The 20,674-nt window shown below is 36.3% G+C and overlaps 1 protein-coding gene across 1 annotated transcript in view; it reads right to left on the reverse strand.

Moving 5' to 3' along the window:
• The window catches only part of LUZP2 (leucine zipper protein 2), a 155,915-nt gene that overhangs the window by 70,657 nt on the left and 64,584 nt on the right, over nt 1-20,674 (reverse strand). The window contains exons 2-5 of the mRNA XM_038137851.1: nt 13,734-13,851; nt 11,566-11,636; nt 8,514-8,592; nt 631-693 (exon numbers count right to left, since the gene is read on the reverse strand). Of these exons, the coding sequence (XP_037993779.1) occupies nt 631-693; nt 8,514-8,592; nt 11,566-11,636; nt 13,734-13,851 (331 nt within the window). The remainder of the gene's footprint in view (nt 1-630; nt 694-8,513; nt 8,593-11,565; nt 11,637-13,733; nt 13,852-20,674) is intronic.

Here is a 20,674-nt window from a genome sequence, read left to right on the forward strand (position 1 = left end):
AAAGAGATACTACATCCTGATTAAGGCAAATTGTGTGAAGAGAATGGGATACGGGGGAAAAGAAATACAGTGCTCCTCAAATATTTCATCTTTCTATTCCAAGACCGAATTTCAAAGTAAGCTCAGTTTAATACCAATAAACATTATTTAAAACATGTTATATATTTTATTTGGAATTTTGGGATCAATCTGGGATTGATATTCACGGCACATACAGCTTAAATAAACATTTTAGGAGTTTGAGGTTTTTTAAAATTTTATTAAGAACCTCAGTTCTGATATTTCATTTCCTTTCTCCTCCTCTTGCTGTTTATTTCTAAAGTAAGCAATAACCACAAGAACAAAGTTTCACTGTGTGTCAATAACCTACAGAACTTCCTTTCTGAAAAAGCAGCAAAAATTTCAGAAGTGTGCTATCAAACAAAGCACCACTAGCATGGAGTCAACCATTGCATTCAATAAAACACTATTTCTAAATGCACACAGTCATTTTTGTTTGCTTTTCTGTTCAGAGAATTTCACTGGTGCCTTTTTTGCCTACTACAATAACGGGCTTTACATACAAAGCCAAACAACACTCTCTTCCAACACGAAATCTGAATTGGGATGACAATCAAATGTTCCTCTTACCTCGTTTTGGAGGTCTCGTATCATTTTGCTCTTCCTTTCCATTTCAGTCTTCAAAAAGTTAATCTACAATTTTAAAGAAATGTTGAGTGGGAGTTGTTGAGATGTAATTGTAAACACTAATTATTTTTTATGCTTTTGAAAGTTTTGGAAAAAAAACAAGTACCAAATTAAAAAAAATTGCTTATATACCAAATTGGTATAGGCCACAGTCAAGTATTTGATAAATCTACAAACATTTAGCATATTACCTAGAAAACTTATAACTGAAAGAAGAAAATTGCTGTATGTAAATAGGCTTACTTTTGTTTTGTACCAGCAGACATAGCATTTATTTTTCACAATGTAGTTCAATGTGATCATCAAAAAATTGAGGATTTTTAAAACAATACTAAGTGATTTTCTAACAAAAACATTTTTCCCTCTAAGAACATATTATCAGAGCAGGTTTCTAACACAGTTATTTTATTTGAGTGCTACAATGCTGGTCCTAGTTAGATTAAAGACCTTGCTTCTTGCTTCAGACCCGCCTGTGGAATAAAGTGTGTTATACATGAAAGCATTCAAATATGGTCTTTAGATCCTACTTAAGTCAATGACTTGACTTGGAAAGTAGAAATTCCAGTCACAAGGCTTGAGGCTGAATTTAATCAAACAGTTAAAAAATTATTTTTACAAAAGAGTTTTTTCAGGACTGAGTTTTAATCACAGGTTATGGAATACAATGGGAGGAAGGAGGACATAATTATAAAAACTGGGATTAAAAGAACACATTTCTGTTATTTTGAAGGAAGATGCTTTTGAATTGTTTAATTAGTAAAATATTCATCCCCATTTACCCTATGTCAATGTCCCATGCTGTTGAAACAAAACACTACCCACTGTCAAGGGAAACTACACTTGCTCTGACACGGCAACAGAAAAACAAAACTCCTGTAAGAAAACAGATTCAGATCATAGAGATATTGACCAAAAGGTTAATGGTTTGGATGTCAAGTTCATTAAAAAAGGAACACTGAATCTGATATGACTTATAATCATGTCCACACTCAATTAGACATGCCAGTAATTTAAAAAACATCACTGAACTGACAGCACTCTCACCTGTATCAAAAGCAAAGTCAGACAATGCTACCATCACTTGAGACAGAAATGTAGGCAGGGGGTCTGTGAAACTAGTGCCACCTGACATACCTAAGTAGAACCTCTTTTACAAACTCTTCCAAAGTTCTAAGTGCTTTGATTGTGGGAATACTGATTTCACATCCACCTACTGGCAGAGAAGGATGCTTTATTCAGCACCTGCCTAGTAATGACATCCACAGAAAATGAAATGTAGAACATGTCTAGATAATATATATGAAGATTTTCCACAAGAAAAAATAAAGGTCATAATCAAAATATCAGATCAAGATGAATGGGGAGAAGCACAATACAAATATTTATTGTGGTTACTTTGTTTTTTCAGCTGTTCAAAGGAATTGCCAGCTACCTAACATTAAATACTGAAAAAAAATATACTGACCTCCATTAAAGACTGTTATTTATCTCTCAGGAATATTAATATTCCTTCAAGGCACTTCACTTCTAGCTATGAATATATATGAAATAATTAAAGAGATGTGATACCAAAATCATTATCTCTACATAGCTTGGATCTTTTAGGGAAGAGACATTTAAGACAGTCCAGTACTATAAATTTATCCAGTAATCCATGTTAGTTAAATTTTGTTAATAACTATTCACATACACATGCATCTTATATCACTGGTATAGACATCTTACACAGTGCAAACACACCATTTTAGCTTAGCTGAAAAAAACAGAAATTAAAACTAAAAAATTAAAAATTAAAAACTATTTTTACATCACTTCCTTTTTCAAAAATAACAGAAGTATTATTTAGGAACTCATTAATTTTTGCCTTTAAATTATAACAGCATTTTAAGGGTCTTCTACTAAGTCTCTAACAAATGAAGAATCACTTAGTCATGAAGTATAGATATGGAGAGTTACACAGGAGGGATTTATATGACTTGTCTACCAGAGCCATTAAAGGGACAATTTTACCTATCCATTTAAGTGTTCCCATGTATATAGCTTCATGCTTTAAGGCAGATCAATGTGTATCAGACTATCTGCATGATGCTGTTAGTAAATCTCAAGGGCAGGACATAATATAATTTTCCAGAAGAGATGTAAAAATACTCCTTTCAGTCATCAAATACTGATAGTATAATAAGCAAGAACAGACATTTATACCCAGCTCTAAATTAATAGTGGAAAAAATAACATTCACCTCTTTCCACATGTTGTCTGCCTTTAATTGTTATCTGGCTGTAATTATGAGAGTATGTAATGAAAATGTATTGATCTAAGGCTGAACTTTTCAGTGCTAAGCAAGGACACCGCTTCCTTATCCTGGAGACAATCATTCAAGATACTCAGAGCTTTGTGTGTTTCGGAGCTCATTATGTTTATTAAAGACAACAGTTTCCATCCAGTGGCCTTTACTCACAGCAGCTGGTGACCTTGAAATGTTTAAATTAAATTTTCCCCCATCAAAATAGAGAATGCTTTAGCAGATGGTAGTGATCTAATTATAAGAGTCAGACAATAGTAGTTATTCATGACAGGATGGTAAAATCCCAATCTAACATCATTACTGCGCAGCCAAGACTCAGTTGTAATCATATTTGCTTACCTCCAGACTTCTTGTATCTTGCTCAGGACTAAAATGAGCAGTTAAGGTTTAACTGCAATTCATTCATTAACACCTGTCTATTTTGGCCATATCTGGAAACCCTGACATACTCAGTGTTCATTTTCCTGGTCTACTTTTCAAGATAGATCGTAAAAATTCACCTCAAAAGCCAGACAGAACCGTCTAGGCTATTACGTAAAACACAGAAAATATTCTTTCCTTTGGGCAAAAAGTGTTCTACAGAGTGCTAAATACTTTAAAAAGCAAAGCTAAATAGATTTCACCGATTAGTCTAAGATAAATGTAACTTTTAAGCTGCAAGTTACAGTTTGATTATTAAATGAAACTTTTGTCAAAGGAACATTTAGGTCTTTATGAATAGTCATAAAGGCTTTTACTAGAAAAAACAAATATTTTTGAAGGGAAAAGAACATCAGATCTTTTTACTAAAAATCTTCCATGTATGAGAATAATACTGAATCAAATTCCCCACATTCTGGTAACCTTTTATTACTAGAAAAACCCTACTGATTTTAAAATACCCATATTGTTTATGGTTCCTTTATGTAAGTCATATATAAAGTGTTACTTAATCCTCATTTCTCATAATGAGCACTGAGCAAAAAAGGAAATTACACAAATGTTCTCCTTTATTTTGACAGACAGTACTGTAACTGTACTGCCAAACAATCCATTAGCATATCTTCTTTAAAATTGCTAGCATGATATAAAATACCAACAAAATAAAACAGAAAAGGTAGATTAAACTTACTCAGCCAAACTTTATTTCTTTATCTTCTCCCTCAACCAGAGCCAGCCAGCTCTTTATATAAACTTTAACTGCAGTTAATGGGAAATAAGTTTTCAAACTTGCTAAAAATGTAACTATTTCTTAACACGCATACATTAGCATGAAGTACAGCCAAGCACAGAGTCAGTCTCCCAAAAGCTCTAAGAGCCTTTTAACCTAATGAAGACATACAGAATCAATACTTACTCTGTTTATTCAAATTCATTGAAAAACCTCAAACAAACAAAACACGAGACTCTCAAGTTACATGTGCCATTTGCTCTGTGCCTTTTTGTTAACAAAAGTGAAAATCAGTCCATGATCTCCAACTCTGTTTCTGGAAGAAGTGGCTCCACTTCCCATTTAGAGATAATAGCTTGACATTACAAATATTTTTTCAGTGCATGAAAACTTAATACAAATTGCTTAGGTATTTGATGCTAAATACAGAACAAAAAACTTTTTCAACCTTTAATGATTGTTAAAGAGGACATCAGGTTATTTGGAATGATGTCATACATATTTTATATGCATATTGTATAACTAAACCCAGTATGGTCCTTCTGAAATGTTTCTAGATATAAAAAATAACCTACAGTTCTAGTGTGAGATGATCTGTAGAGAAGCTCCTTCATAACCAAAGTCTTTCTGGAAGACTGTATTTGACCTTGAATTTTGCAATGTAGGACTAGTCTAAAATTTAAACCATTCTTATAGTTTTTCCAGTGTTTCTCTGCACATTTTATTATCCCAGACACAACAGCTGAAACAATAGGCATAAATGTATCTGAGATCTGCTATAAATTTTCTAGGAAAGACCCGTCCCAAGACAAACTGCTGCTGCTCTGTGTTAGTGCTACAGCTGCAGGACACAATGCAGAAAGGCAGGGCTCACTCCTGTTACGATCCCCAGGTCAGCCCTCAGTGTGATTACTGCTCTAAAGGACAGCAATGTCTTTTTTTTTGTGTTCCTCATGCCTGAGCTGCTGCTTCTATCCCCAGAAGGGTGTTACTACCTAGCAGTAGCAGCAGCTCCACTGGCTGCCCTCTACCAGCTAGAGGTGGTACCCACCAACACTTCAGCAGCTGCTCAGAACAGCAACGCCTACAGTTCTTGGTTTGTTTAGTCTTAAAGGGTGAAAAAAATGGGTATGTGAGCATAATAACACTGATATCTCTGTTTCTGATTATTCATTCATGCAACACTAGAGAAAAGCCTTGCCACACATTGGACAAGAAGACATGAATGTAAAGTTTAATGTACAGCTGTTGTGACTCCTTTTTTCTTCTGTTTTGGTCAAAGTCCTTGAGTAATTTCCTAGTTATTTTTCATTTAATTTGACTTAATTTTGTGAATTCTTACTTACATTTTTACATTGATCTGATAAAGAACACCTTCAGGCAGGTGTTACGTGTTGAATTTATACAGCCATACATCCAGCAAGCATTGCATTATGCCACCTGCACAAATGCAGAAAAATGTATTTCCACCTTTCCCCCTCCCACCAGTGCTTTATTAGTCTCTGTGAAATGTAACTCTACTTTCATTTACTCTGATGAAAATCAAGACTTATTTCACCAAGTCCTATAATACAAAATGTGCTTAAACTGGACTAGAAACAATTTCACAATCAATTAAATTAGAATTAAATTCAAGCTCCCATTCTCTCACTAGTCTTGTATTAAGTAATTAGATCTCCTTTCAAAGATTTCACATTGTTTTCAGAAAAACACATAGAGAAACCAGTATAAAATAACCTTGTGTGTCAGGAATAATATCTATCTCCATTTCTATTGCAATTTTCATCTGAGGATCCCAAGGTACTTTTTGAATATTCATTCAGTCTCACTGTACTGCTGAGCTTCACTATGTACATTGTACTCTGAGGCCTAAAGAAGTAAATCACAAACCAAGGGCACAGTTCTGATTTCCCTAGAATTATTAGCAAGTTTAATATGCTATTAGTGCCAAGTATTGGAATACAGCTCGAGAATTCAGATGCTTTAAATATCTGGCACCCCCCCAAGCCAGATTCTGTTATACACTCAGAGGAGCTTTTCCTGGTTTCTACACCAGGTGATATTTTGCTCGCAGTTAATGGCAGATATTGTTTTGTGTAGAACAAATACTGTGCTCTTCAAAGTGCTAGAGTGGGACTGAATGTACACAAGGCACTGTTGCTCAAATGAAAAAAAAAACCACTACATAACAAACACCAACAAATCCATTCACTATGTCTGAGATTTATGTAATCCACACCTGAATTAGTCTTGAGTATCAAAATCTAATACAGAGATTCAATAATGAAATATGTTTTCCACCTTCCATTTGTAGGACTGGAATTCAATTTCCTGATAAAGTCAATAGGAACACATTCTATGCACCTGAAAAAATGTCAACTTTCAACTAGTATGTTCTAAGTACTTATCAGAGACAACTAGATACTAACTTTTTTCTTATTTCAGAACTATATTGAAGGAGGTGATCCCCCCCCCCCCAACTCTGCTCTTGTGAAACCCCACCTGGAGCACTGTGTACAGTTCTGGTGTCCCCAGGACAAGAACAACATGGAACTGTCAGAGCAAGTTCAGAGGAGAGCAACACAGCTGAAAAGAGGACTGGAGCACATCCCCTATGAAGACAGGCTGAAAGAGTTGTAGCTGCTCAGCCTGGAGACAACAAAGTTGAATGGAGATCTCAGAGCAACCTTCCAGTATGAGAAGGGACCTACAGGGAAGCCGGAGAGAGACCCTTCATCAAGAACTGTGGTGCCAGGACTAGGAGTAAAGGGTATCAGTTAAAAGAGGGGGCACTGGAACAGGTTGCTGTGGATGCCCAACCCTGGCAGGGTTCAAAGCCCGTTCAGAAAGGCCTTGAGCAACCTGATCTGGTGGGAGGTGCCCCTGCCCAGGGCACAGGAGATAGGCACTAGATGATCTTTAAGGTCCATTCCAACCTCTTAACATTCTACGACTCTAGGATTCAATACAGATAATTTATAGATTGTCTCAGTACAAAAGGATCTTAAAACAAGGGCAGTTTTTGGTTTTTTGGGGTTTTTTTTGGTTGTTTTTTTTTTTTTTTTTGTTGTTGTTGTTGTTGTTGTTGTTGTTGTTGTTGTTGTTTTGGGGGTTTTTTCGGATATGTGCTGTCCTGGCTAGAAAGACCACCAAAATATGCTATCCTTTTCAAACTCAATACAGCTTTCAGATTACTTTTTTCACTCCTGAAGAGGATATGTTTTTTTTCTCTAGACAAAAATACAAGTACAAAAAAATACATTAATTTTATGTTGTGTGGTACACAAGAACAAAAAGTATCTTGACTCCTCAGACTTTTGAGCAACCAAGGGAAAAAATGTGTTTTCAAAAATCAGATTAACTGAAAGAAGCCTACAGTAGGAATAGTTTGGTTCACAATCTAAGCTGTTTCTAATTAGCAGGTAGGAAAACACACACTCTCAGATTTTGTTCACCAAGGGAATAAAGCCACATACAAATCACAGTCATACGAAATAAGGCACTGTAAATATTTGTTGAATTTAATAATTACACTTAACCCTCTGTCTTGGACAAACCCTTGCTTTGTGACTCTGGAAGACAGCAAAATCTTAGTAAATGAATCAGTAGTTATCCAATATGAAATAGAAAATTGATCTATAAACACTTCAAGCAGGTTGTTTTCAAATCCAGAGTTCAAATCATGAAACACTTAAGGTTTGAAGGAACCTCCGGAGATTATTGAGTTAACTTATGCTCAGTTGTGTCCATGTTACAGGAATATTAATAACCAACATATGAAAAATTTCCTTCTTTCATATTAGTAAACATGATTCTACTTTTTTTCCCCTACAGTAGCAAAATGTGTCTATTTATGCTCCAAAACATTACACTGCTACATGAAAGTAAAAACAATTGTGCAGTTTGTCCAGAAACAGAATTTCAATAAACCATGCAATCTTAATTGGACTTAATAGTACCTTCTAGAGTGATAATTAGTTCTACTATGGTCGAAATCAGACACTCTACTATCCATTCTGTTGCTGAAAATCCATTAGTAATTCCTAAAAAGTCAATAGATGTATGACAGTCTGTATCAGTGTAGATAAGACATCAGGGGCCCTAAGGATCATCTCACCAGGGAGAGGACTTAGGCCTCCAAAAGGGTATAAACATCCCTAAATTGCACAGAAATAAGGGAAGACAGGAATCTTAATATTTTAGAACATTAAAACTTATTCCAGATACTTTCTTCTGGAGCTTGCAGAGTACTAACACATATGTGAAATCCATTCTTTTTTTACAAAGTTTTTTGAGCTAATAAATTCTCAAGGCAAGATTAAGAAAAAACAGAAGAAAAATAAAAATAAGGAAAGAAAGAGAATCACTCACGGTAGCCTGCTGCTTCTCTGCTTTCTCAGCTGCCTCATTAAGCTGCTTTTGAAAAGCTTCCTGGAGAGATTTCATTTCCCTAGGTTATTGAAAACAGAGAACACAAACTTCAACACAAGTGACCATTAGGAAATACTTATTCAGATTAAAGAATGGACCTTTAATTACTCAGAGTAGCAAACAAAAAAAAAAAAGTTGCCTATGAGTCTCACAAATTAAATCATAAGGACTCCATGAAGTATAGTGCAAATGCAAAACAAAAATTATCTACAATGCAAAGTGGGCACTGCTTGTATCTGCTGAATGGCCGGCTGCGCAAAACATCTGCCAGTGCATAATTTCCAACAAAAATGATTGGCCCCAAAAAAGTGAGGAAAGTAGGCGAGTGAAAATTCACTGACATCGAGACATACTTTTATCAGTAAGAACTAGTTTATATCTGCTTCAAAATAAACAAATAAATCATGCTCTGATAAAATTCAACCTCATTTGGCACTTTCTAGGGACAAGCAGCAAAAAATTCAGTAGAAGATTCTGGCATAAAAAGAAAAAAGAACAGCATAATTGCTTGCATTGGGCTTTATTTCAATCAAGTGAAAATCCTTTGCATTACTGATTCAGTCAGAGATTTTCTCCAAATTGTGAGAATTTTCTACCCACCGCATGAGACACATTTTGGAGATGTAGCAAAGCAGTAAAATGACATATTTCATAACAGAAATGTTATGTAGAGCTTTTGGAGGATTGCTGCTGGCATGGATAAACTCTCAACGAAGATCAAGCCAAAAGTGGATTTACAGACAGTAACATATAATATTTTAGCCCTGTGAAAAGGAAACTGAATGGGAACCACATAGTTTTAAAAGAACTTGCTACCTGCTGGATCACCTCTTTTTTTAGCTGATAACCCCTACTACTTTCAGCAATTTTGGCAACACTGGTGCAGAACACATTTCATTGACAAAGTGATTGAGCAGCATGAAAACAATGTACCATCAGCACTAACAGATGCCATCATTTCACAGTGTTGATGGTACACAGATAGAATAAAACTGGGGGCATTGTAGTAAGTGACCACATTTTAATTGCAACTTAGGAATTATTGAAGAATTTGCACAAAAGGAATTTAAAAAAAAAAACCAAAGATTTTGAAGTCAGCAGAACATTTACTTACAAAAGCTGAAATTTTAGTACTATAAACTTTACTCTCTAATCCAGTATTGTAGAGTATAACCAAAGTTGGGCTCAGACCAAGTTTGCAGCTCAAGTTTGTTCAAAGAAAGATCATAACATTCATAGTGGGATATATTTTGAATTTTGGCTTCAATGCAATAGATTTAAGGATAATACTTATCACTTTTCTTCATTTACTGCAGATAAAAGGTAGCCTGAGGACTCTGGCAAATAAACTGTGACCTTTCCCTAGTGAAATTATATGAGGAAGGTTCCCTGGCACATTTTTAATACTTCTTTCATACGTTGAACTTTTACACCTCTCTGGAAATTAAATCTAGTAAGTCTGTAAACTGCTGGCAACAGTAGTAGCCCCAAAGCATTTCCTTGTAGTATACTGTAAAAATTTTTCATTTTCTGAATGATGGAGTGGGCTGCTCAGCAGTAGATTGCACTGATCCACTTTTTATTTCTGGGAACTGCTCTTGTGCTGTACACTCAGTGTCTGGATGCCTTAGAAGCAAAAGTTAACATGTATTTTTGAGTGGAACTTGAGGCACTGCAAGTGGTGATTTACAGAGGAGATTAGGAAAAATATTTTAAATATGTAATCAAATTTTCTTTCAGCAGGCTCAATTTTCCCACCTGCAACTAAGATCTATTTACTAAACAGTCCATTAATACTTTTAATCAATTCATGTCTCAATTTCATAAAGGAAAGTTGGACAACAATCAAACCACCACAAAACTGCATTCATGCACGATTAAGGATTTTGTCTGTGTGAAGGACAGCTATGATGCTGAGATGTACACCTTCAGTCACATCAAAGCCACATAAGTATTTCAACAGGACAGTAGCTAAAGTCTTTCCTTTATAATTTAATATATTTGTCTGGAATACCTGAAAGATTGCTATGTATCACAGTAAAAATAAGAAATTCTACTGGTATTGTATTGCAGACCTTATACATTGGATATTTAAGATATGAAGGTAGTTTTCTCACAAGGTTTCTATGTAGCAATGCAATCTCATATGTACTTCCCTGTGTACTTCTACTGTAAATGTAGATGTAAGACAGCCATGGAATTTAATTATTGCATTTTTAACAATGAAGGAAGTATGAACTTAATAATTTTTCTTACTAAACATGTTTCCTAGGGAGAAATATGAAGTACACATGCACTCATTATATACTATTTTTCCAGCAAAAGTGGTCACTGTATTAGTTATGTTTTCTGGTTACTGAAATTGTATTGATGTAGCTATTTGCTGGGCTGAATTTCAAGAATGAAGAGACACAGAATGATGAGACTGACTCGCAATGAAGCACTAGGGAAACTGAGACTAAGGGCTAGGCTGGGAACTGGCATGGGAACTAATTCTTTAAGTGCTCAGTGAATAATTTCAAATTAATACTTCTCTCTCTCACTCCAATCATCACAAATATCCAGTGGAAGTATTCCTGTTTGCACATGGACTAGCGATTTTGAGTGTCTACACACATAAACATTTAATTAAGAGGCTTGAATAAATGTCATCTTTCTCCAAATTTAAGAGATTTAGACACTTTAGTAATTTAATTTTCTAAAAATCCTGGAATATAATAGCTCATGACTAAATCTTCCTTTAAAATTCAAAATGTCTTTCTAAGCAGATATTTCACCATACCGTTTTAATACATTTTCCTATCATATGTCCAATACCAGCAAATCCATCATTTGTTTCAAAAAGAGTACTTCTGCCTTTATCTTACCGTTACAATTAGCACTCTGGAATACAGCAGTGTTTATGTACATAGTGAAAGGAAAGGTGAAATTTGCTAGTCTGACAGCTTTTAGTCAGGAAACAGAAAGAGAAGGAAGGAAGTAAAGGTCTTACCTTTGGTTTTGGCCCAGTTCCAGAAGTTTCTGTACATTATTTTTGGTTGATGCTTCATCATCTTTTAAAGACTGATAGCAAAAAAAAAAAAAAAAAAAACTCTGTTAAAGAGATCCTTTTTATTTAATATTCTGTGAAAGTGTTTAGCCTGTGTTCATAAAATTGTCCGGGTGAATTGCAGACTTTACCACTTAAGAAAATTGGAAGAATACTCTGATTTTTCTTTACTGTAGTTCAAACACAGTTAACTGTACACAGTTGTGTGTTTTTCAAATACTAAATGAGAGATAAATACAATAAGCAGATTTAGAAATAGACGAATGACCAAAAGCATTAGAATATTATGACCAAGTAAGTGAATATACACAGAAGATAATACTACAGCTTTGTGCCTATATCAAGATCTCTGTAGTGTTGAATCTAAAATATTTCACAGTGTAATTTTGCTAAATACTACCTTCAACTGTGCTACATTCTAAAATAAATTTGCTACAAGGAGAGCATATTTCTCTAAAAAGTAAGAAAAAGCCTACAATAATGGTGATAAAGCACTCAAAAAACCCCCAAATTAAACTCAACTCCTTAACCAAAAACCCCAAAGATCAAAGGGTTGATTAATTAAAACCAGAGGAGTCTGGAAGATAAGAAAATATAACATAATACTATAATATAGCACAGTACTGATACATCCACACCACTAGTATTCTCCTGTGAACAGATAGAGTGCTTCTGCTCCTTTTATTTTTCCCAGCTAGCTTACATCGATGAAGACAAAGATGTATTGTCAGAAAAACAACTTCCTTTAAAATGGCATGAGATACAGAGACCAATTCAAATTGATAATAGTCTAAACATTTTCACCAGACCAACAGACTCTACTGGAAAAAAAAAAAACAGGTGCTCCCTCAGCCAAATATCTGGACCTCAAATCCAGGGAAGCATTTTCAATCTATTTTTATCTCTGAGGAGCTGATTTGAGTTCAGAGTTATTTTACTGCCCTTTCTGCCTAACCATGGCATCCAGAAGTTTAAAATGAAGAGAAGTCTCAGCTCTCACTTCAGGCTCATCTAGCAGAGTTTGTCAGCTGAACGGGTAAAGCAATGCCCTGCAATAAATCCAGTCAGACTGTGTAGATGGCGTGTCAGAAGGAAAAACTGAGCAACTAAATTGAGTGAATGGAATTCAGCAGCAAACATCCAACCTGCAACAGCAAAGGCCATCGTTTGCAGTGGCTGCCAGTACAAATGTGAGTCAAGGGGCCAGCTGGAAATATCATTGGGATAGTAGAAGATTACACATTTTGTTTAAGATTTTAAAATTAGTTAAGAATCTAAGTTAGCTAGCAAAGATCACGTACCTTAGTTAAAGAGTAACAAGTATATTAAGAAAGAGAAGCTAGAAGTGACAGGGATAGATTAAGCAATTGTGAAGAAACAGAGAGCATAGAAATACCTTGCCTCAAGAATAATCAAACAGTTAAGACAGGCTTGGACCGCGGCCAGCAGGTAAAAACGTCCTGCTAACTAGCTATATATAAAGACTGCACCATGAGGAAGACAACTTTCTTCCTCCCATATGACTACTCCCCTATTTCAAAATCCCACCGACCCAATGAAGGGAGCACAACTGAGCAGCCGTAATGGATATTCAGCTGATTGTAATACAGAGCGTGCAGGTAATCATTATGTATTATGAGTCCTTAGAAACCTCTTGGATATGTAAAACCTATTCTGTCTAAACAGAGGGCAGGAGTCTGCAACTCCTTGCACATGTATTTGGAAATTATTCCACATGTGTCCAGCAATGCAATAAAATACCCTTCTTTTAAATTTCATTTAGTTGAAGAGTCCTCTGTCCGTGCTTCAAACATGTGTTAGCTCCATTAGTACTGCATATTTCTTGTCCTTTCCTTCCTTTTAGTATGTTCTATTTTCATATTTTCTTTATTTTTATTGAGTTGACAAAGGCCCCCAGCATTAGGATGAAATTTTCCATGAAACCATCAGGTTTATGTTAAGTGCAAGATCAACAAAATAAACAAAATAGGAATTATTCACATATTTAATGGTTTTCAAAAAGAAACATTTTTTTTTGTAATTAAAAGACACCAATAAGAAAATGTTTAAGGTAAGTAAGTAATCTTATAGAAACTGAGACAGAGTCTAACCTGAAGGTTTACTTTAATTCCCTGAAGTTCTTTAGAAGTCTTTGACAGTTGATGAAGTATATTGCTCCTCTCCTTAAAGACTTCTTTCAGCTGTCTTTCCAGTTCTTCATAGCCCTGTCTAACACAAAGAATAAAAGCATGATAAAATTTCAAAACATTTGTCAATGCAACTGAAAACATATCAGTTCATCCAAATGTAATTAATTCCGACACCCTGTATAGATTTCAAGGGGACTATATCCCCTTGCTCACCTATAGAACTTAATTTTTCCTAATATAGATGAATAGGTGTTTTATACATTGAAATGATGTCCTGATTCTGAGTGAGCAAATTACCAGATCGAACCACTGCAAATGATGGATTGTCTGTGGTGAACAGGAGACATAAATGGATGTATTTAGCATGAGTGACAGTGTGAGATTCTTCTTACCTTAAAACATATACCATACAGGAAACAAAACTTTGAAAGTATAAAGTTTTGAGACATCAATAAGAACAAATCAGATCTATTAAAACTTGTCAAATGAAACACAGGACTCCTTTAACACAAATGCCTTAATATCAAGTACAGATTAATAAAAGTTTGGTGTCACCGGCTGTGCTAGGTCGCAACCGCTGTTGCAAAGCAAGAAGCCTAGCCCCAGACGATAAGCAAATGGTGGATTCCATGCCTAATGCTAATTGCTCTTGGAGAAAAACAAAAAACAAGTGGACTAAGATGATAGGGGAAAGGAATGTGAGCTAATGTCCTGATTTTTCTGCAGGACAAGGGCTTAGTGATGCATGCGCTAAGTGATACGGAAAAACACTGACTACCTGCCATTTTCATGACTAATAGAAGAGCTGTCACAAAGCACAGAAAAATGCAATAAAAGAATAGGAACATAATTATTACACAATGTCAGATGAAGTATAACTGATATAGCAATAAAGTTTGCAATAATACAAGCAAGCATTAGCAAAATAGGTGTGATGAAGGCATTAGATAAGAACAGTGTGCCATGTTTGTAACATAAAATAACAAAACCACAAGTTATAGAAGACTGCAACCCCTGAAGACTGTAACTTTTAGATAAACGAACAAAAAGGACAGATGCCAAACTTGTACACAAATAACCACTGTAAGATGAGCATGGCAGAGATGCACATGGAGGTGAGGTGTTAACCATCATGCCTATGTAACTTAGGTCAAAGCTACAAGGTGCTTATACAACCTGAGTTATGAGACATCAATATAACCTGATATCAATATAACCTGAATCACAGCTTTTATACTTATATAAATTGAATCATAGCTTTTTATACCAATATAGCCTGATATAAACTTTCTATACAATGTAATGGTCAGTAAATGGTTCTGTACAATGACATGGTTAGGATACGGTTAACTACCTGCTTATCGCTAAATAGACCAAAAAAAGGAAAAAACCCCGCACTAGATGGATAATTTCAGAGATAGATAAGTAAAGTACTAATGAGAAACTGGCAAATGTAAAGCCAATAAGCCACAAAACAAAGAATTTAGGCTGGTTAGGACCAGACAGACCAAGGAACACTGTAACTGCACATGCTCCAAAGACAAAGTTGAAAAGTTCAGATGCGAAGAAGATTTTGGAAGCCTTCATCACAGACCCCCGATGACCCCTGAACTGGAGAGGCACAACTGCAGCACAAAAGAACTATCTAATAACCATGAGATCATTCCATATAAATTAGTTCTGGCATGTCTGTGATGATGGTACAGCGACACAGTAACACTAAGCAATACCTATAAATATACCACAGCACTTGACAAAGGTGGGTGAGTTAGGTGGGGATATCCCCCTCACCACCAGCACTGCAATAAACAAACACCTGCTCTACAGACATCAGTCTGAGGGGGTTGATTTTCAGCCTATCTTTCGGGCATCAACCCCCTGCATGCCACATGCCCCCACTGACCAGGCCCATAAAGGTGTGCTTTACTTTTCAGCTCCTTACTTTGGAGTAGAATTCTCTGATTCATAAACTTTAACTCATTCCATAACTTCTTCTCACTTGAACCTCACGGTATAAACTAGAACTGACAGACATGCTCAGTGGAATCAAACTTAGTTATTAATTAATGGACGAGTAAAAACATTCTATCCTTTTCCAAATGGAACTTTTACTTTGAATGAAATCTTTTATTTTAAAGTTTTTATAAAATCCCCCATGAAATAAATCTAATTAATATTGCTTGAGGTTAAATGAAATACAGATCCAGCTCTCATATTCCATTTCAGAAAAACAGGCAAACTTCACAGTTAATGCTAATGCAGCATACTTTTTAATTTAAAATGGTTGTTTTGAGGAAGACAAAACAGTGAATTAAAACGCCTTTTCCTTTTGCAACTTATTTTTTTAATGCAGTATTTCTAGTTCTAAAAAAGGGGGGAAAATACCAAATTTGCAGCACAGAAGTTGTATTTTACTAGAAGATTAAAGACCTTGAGGTTAAGCAGGGATCTTAACACTCATGGATTTTGAATACACACTTTAGCAGAGGAACTTAGGAAAGCAAATTAAATGTCTTATCTAATAACAGTACTATCTACTTTAGCAAACAACAAGCTCACAAAATACAACGGATGTATGAAAAAAGAAAATTATTCCACATTAAATGATACTTTAAGTAACTAGAAGCAATGACAGTGACTTGACTTTCCTCATAAAATAACTAGACAACTGGATGTTATCAAAACATAAGTTCAAGGCCAGCTGAATGGAGTTTTGAGCATCCTGGCCGAGTGAAAGGTTTCCCCAGCCATGGCAGGGGATTGGAATTGGAATCCCCTTCTAATCCAAACCATTCTATGATCCTATGATCAAAAATAAGTTAGCTCTAATAGAGGTCATGCAGCAAAACTCCCATGGGTTTACAGGAAAATCTATATGCCAAAATTATGGACCTTCCAAATTTAGCATTATTTACATTTATAGTTTCTTTTTTGGTTTAATGTTTTTCTATCAAATTGTATAAAAGAAAATATATGAATCAAAATTAGCCAGTGCTAGAATACATGATAAATGTGAGCATTCTCATCATTCCCTGCAATATATATAAAATATTCTGTGTGATACAGGAACACCCACAGGTTTTTTTTTGTTTCCATGCAAGCTACATATGATTCTAAAGAAAATATCACTGTAATAGAGCTGCCTTACCTCAGCAGTAACATTATGTGTAGTCAGCCTGACAAGGTTCAGAGAATACCACCAGTTTAATTTGCCTACAAACAGAGGTCAAGGAGGAATTTCCTCCTGCTAAAGTGATCAAGTAGTTTCAATAGGGTCATCACTTCCATTCCTTTTTAAGCAACAGAAAAACGTGTGTGAGTCCTGATGGTCTCTTTTTGCTATTGATATGTTGGGCTTTTTTTTTTTTTTTTTAATTGCATGCTGGTGGTAACATTGTGTTTTAGCAATCACTTTGAAGTACCATCCTCAGTCCCCTAAACATGCTTGAGCATTTAATGCTCATCTGCCCATCCCAGGCTGCCCCATGGGTATTCAGTTGGCACATTATTTTGCTCTAATGCCTGTTAATTAGCAATTTGCATAAAATAGGAGATTTCCAGAATTTAAAAATTAAATTTATTTATGCATGCACTTCTCTTTCCCTTCATATTATCTTCCATGACACCCTGTGCAGAAAGGTGGAGACAAAAAGCCAACAACCAATTTGCCAGTTACCACGGTGAGTCACAAATCAAATCAAACCCTCATAACTGTTTGTAAGGACTCAAAGAGCACAGCTGCCAGTCTCAAACACTGTCAAGAAGGAACCTGCCATAAAGAAAGCCACCACAGCAGAAACTTCAGATAAGCACAGAGTCGAGGAATTCACAACAGGAAAGATGTAATTGCAGGCCTGGCAGAGGGGAGATCTGGTGAGCCCATCCTGGTTAATGCATGCAGACAAAAATTCCCACTGTGGCAAACTGTGGGGAAGGAAGCCACTGTTTACAGACATATCACCCCAAGTTTTGGGACACACATCACCTGCAACCACCAGTGACCATCAAAGTACCTCCATACTTATTTCTGGGGTCCTCCACCAGAGGACTCTGAATGATCCACAGTGTTAAACCCACCCAGGGGAGGGGGCTGGGCATTCCCACCTGAACCTGAAAGCACCTGAACACATTGAAATCTTTGTTTCATGGGCTTCCCCTAACCCAGATCATGGCAGTGACCATCACTTTTAACAAGACATTGCAATTGCAACAATCAAGTTTTGTTACTGGATCCTCAAGTAGTGATACCTTTTCTTTCCACTATTTACTCTAACACTTTCTTTTTTTATTTATTTTCCTTAGATGTTTTGCTTAGATTAGTCAGCTCTTTTACTCTTCTACTGACACAATTTAATAGATAATAATAAACATTCCAACAGATTCTTATTTTCAGTATACAACAGAGGCAAATATCTAGTAACTAGAAAGACCTGCACCCCAGCCCAGAGATCACTCCACTTCTGGCTGTTACTTCCTTAAATATTAGAAATTAACCTTTTGGTCTTCAAAATAAGGACTGAATTAATTTTTCACATGGACTATGTCAGGACAAATAACAATTGATTTTGTTTTCCAGCTAGGTTTAAAAAGCCTGCCTTTGAAATAAAACTTCAATAAAGAATTAAAATATTTCTGGTGCATAGATGTCCCCAACTGACAAAAAAACCAGCTCTTAAAACAAGAGAAAAGTGGAATGAAGTCTGTGGTTTAGGACAAATTAAAGTAGAATAATAAACAGTTTTACTTTTTTTCACTTTCACCCACTAGTATTCATTTCTCATTGGCAAAAAAAGGGAATACCAAAGCCCTACTCTTTAGAGGAAACACTGCTTCCAGAGCATTTCCTCCTTAAACTTGTCTTTAAACTGATACACTCCTTCAGTAATCAGGCAACAGTTTATTTTTAGGCTCCTCTTTTGAAAAAAACTTTTCTGATCTCATTATAATTATTAGTTTAGAGCATTCTACTGTAAACTCTAAGAAAATTAGGTAATTTGATAAGGGTGTAACAAATTGTAACAAATACTGCTTACAAAGTACCCTTGCAAAGTGCATGATCACATGGGTGTTTCTAAAGCAATCTTTTGAAGGTATTCTTGGTAGTGGAAGTGGGCACATGAATCTGGTTTATAAGTGAAAAAAAGATTAATCGCAATTCTAAGTCAACACATATGGAAGTTGAAGATAAGAATCTTTAATATTGTAAAATAATCAAATGAGATTGAAACCATTTGTAATATAACAGAGCATTGCAATGCTGATTTTCCTAAGTATGAACATTTTAAATCTAAAAAATCGGTGATCTTTTTTATTAATCAAAACCCAAAATGATCAGGTTATGTAGATAAAGTATGCTACATATAATTACAGCATATATCTAGATAGATAGATAGATAGGTAGATTATTATAATAGTATCCAACCTGAGTCTCAAATACTCCTACCTGATTTAATTCTGCATTAACTATTACACTTGGGGAAAGTCATATAAGCATTAAGCTGTTCAGCAGTTATGCTTTTGCTGAAATCCAGCCTTTGTCAGATACAACTCTTCTTCATACTCAAATGACACTTACATGACATATTTTTTACTTGGGCATTACCTGAACACTGTGCTTCAGACTGGGGCGAGGAGAGAGGGGGAAGTGGGGACAGAGAATAGGGAAGAACTGGGGATTTAGGGGGAAATGAAGAAAATCATTAATTACCTGACCTTTATTAGTTGTGCAAAATATTTGGTTGTTGAAGATGAGGCTCATGATCACCTGACCAATCCAGACACAAACAAATCTATGTGACCCAATGAGATGCATTAGAGAGCCCTGAGAGAACTGGCTGATTTAGCTGCTACACCACAGTCCATGATACTTGCAATGTCATGGCAGTCGGGTTAACTCCCAGGGTAGTGAAGAAAAGGGAAATATTGTAACCATCTTTAAAAGGGATAGAAAGGAGGACCCTGGAAACATCTCACCTTGGTGCTGGGAAGGTCATGGACCAGATCCCCTTAGAAGCTGTGCTGAGGCACATGGGGGACAGGAAGGTGATTTGGGACAGCCAGCACAGCTTCACCAAGCACCAGACCTGTCTAACCAACCCAGTGGCCTTCTGTGATGGGGTGACTACATCAGTGCACAAGAGAAGGGCTACAGATGCCATTTATCTGGACTTCTGCAAGGCCTTTGACAGACTACCCCACCACACTGGAGAGAGACTGGATTTGATGGGAGGACTGTTAGGAATAAGGAATAAGTTGGACAGATGTAAGGATAAGGAATTAGTTGGACAGATGTATCCAGAGAGTAGTGACCATAGTGATGATGATCAGTGACAAGTAGTGTCCCTCAGGGGTCCATAGTGGGATGACTATTATTTAATACCTTCATTAAAGTCACAGATGAAGGTATTGAGTGCACCCTCAGCAAGTTTGCAGATGACACCAAGCTAAGGATAAAGCTGACATACATGAAGGATGGGTTGCCATCCAGAGGGACCGGGACAAGCTCGACAGCTGGGTCCATGGGAATCTCATAAGACTTCATGGAAGGTGCTGCACCTGGGTCAGGGGAACCACTAGTATCAATACAGGCTGATTAACAGATCCAGAGTAGCCCTGTGAGAAGGATTTGGGGGTGCAGGTGGGTGAGAGGCTGGACATGAGCCAGGAATGTGTAATAGCAGCCCAGAAAGGCACCTGTGTCCTGGGCTGCATCCAAAGCACCGTGGGCAGCAGGAGAGGGAGGGAGGGGATTCTGCCCCTCTGCTCTGGTGGGACCCCACCTGCAGTGCTGCATCCAGTGCTGGGGCCCCGGCACAAGAAGGACATGGAGCTGTTGGAGTGAGTCCAGAGGAGGCCACCACAATGATTAGAGGGATGGAGCATCTCTCCTACAAAGAAAGCTG

This window comes from Motacilla alba, chromosome 5 (genome assembly GCF_015832195.1).
Source record: "Motacilla alba alba isolate MOTALB_02 chromosome 5, Motacilla_alba_V1.0_pri, whole genome shotgun sequence".
Taxonomy (NCBI): domain Eukaryota; kingdom Metazoa; phylum Chordata; class Aves; order Passeriformes; family Motacillidae; genus Motacilla; species Motacilla alba.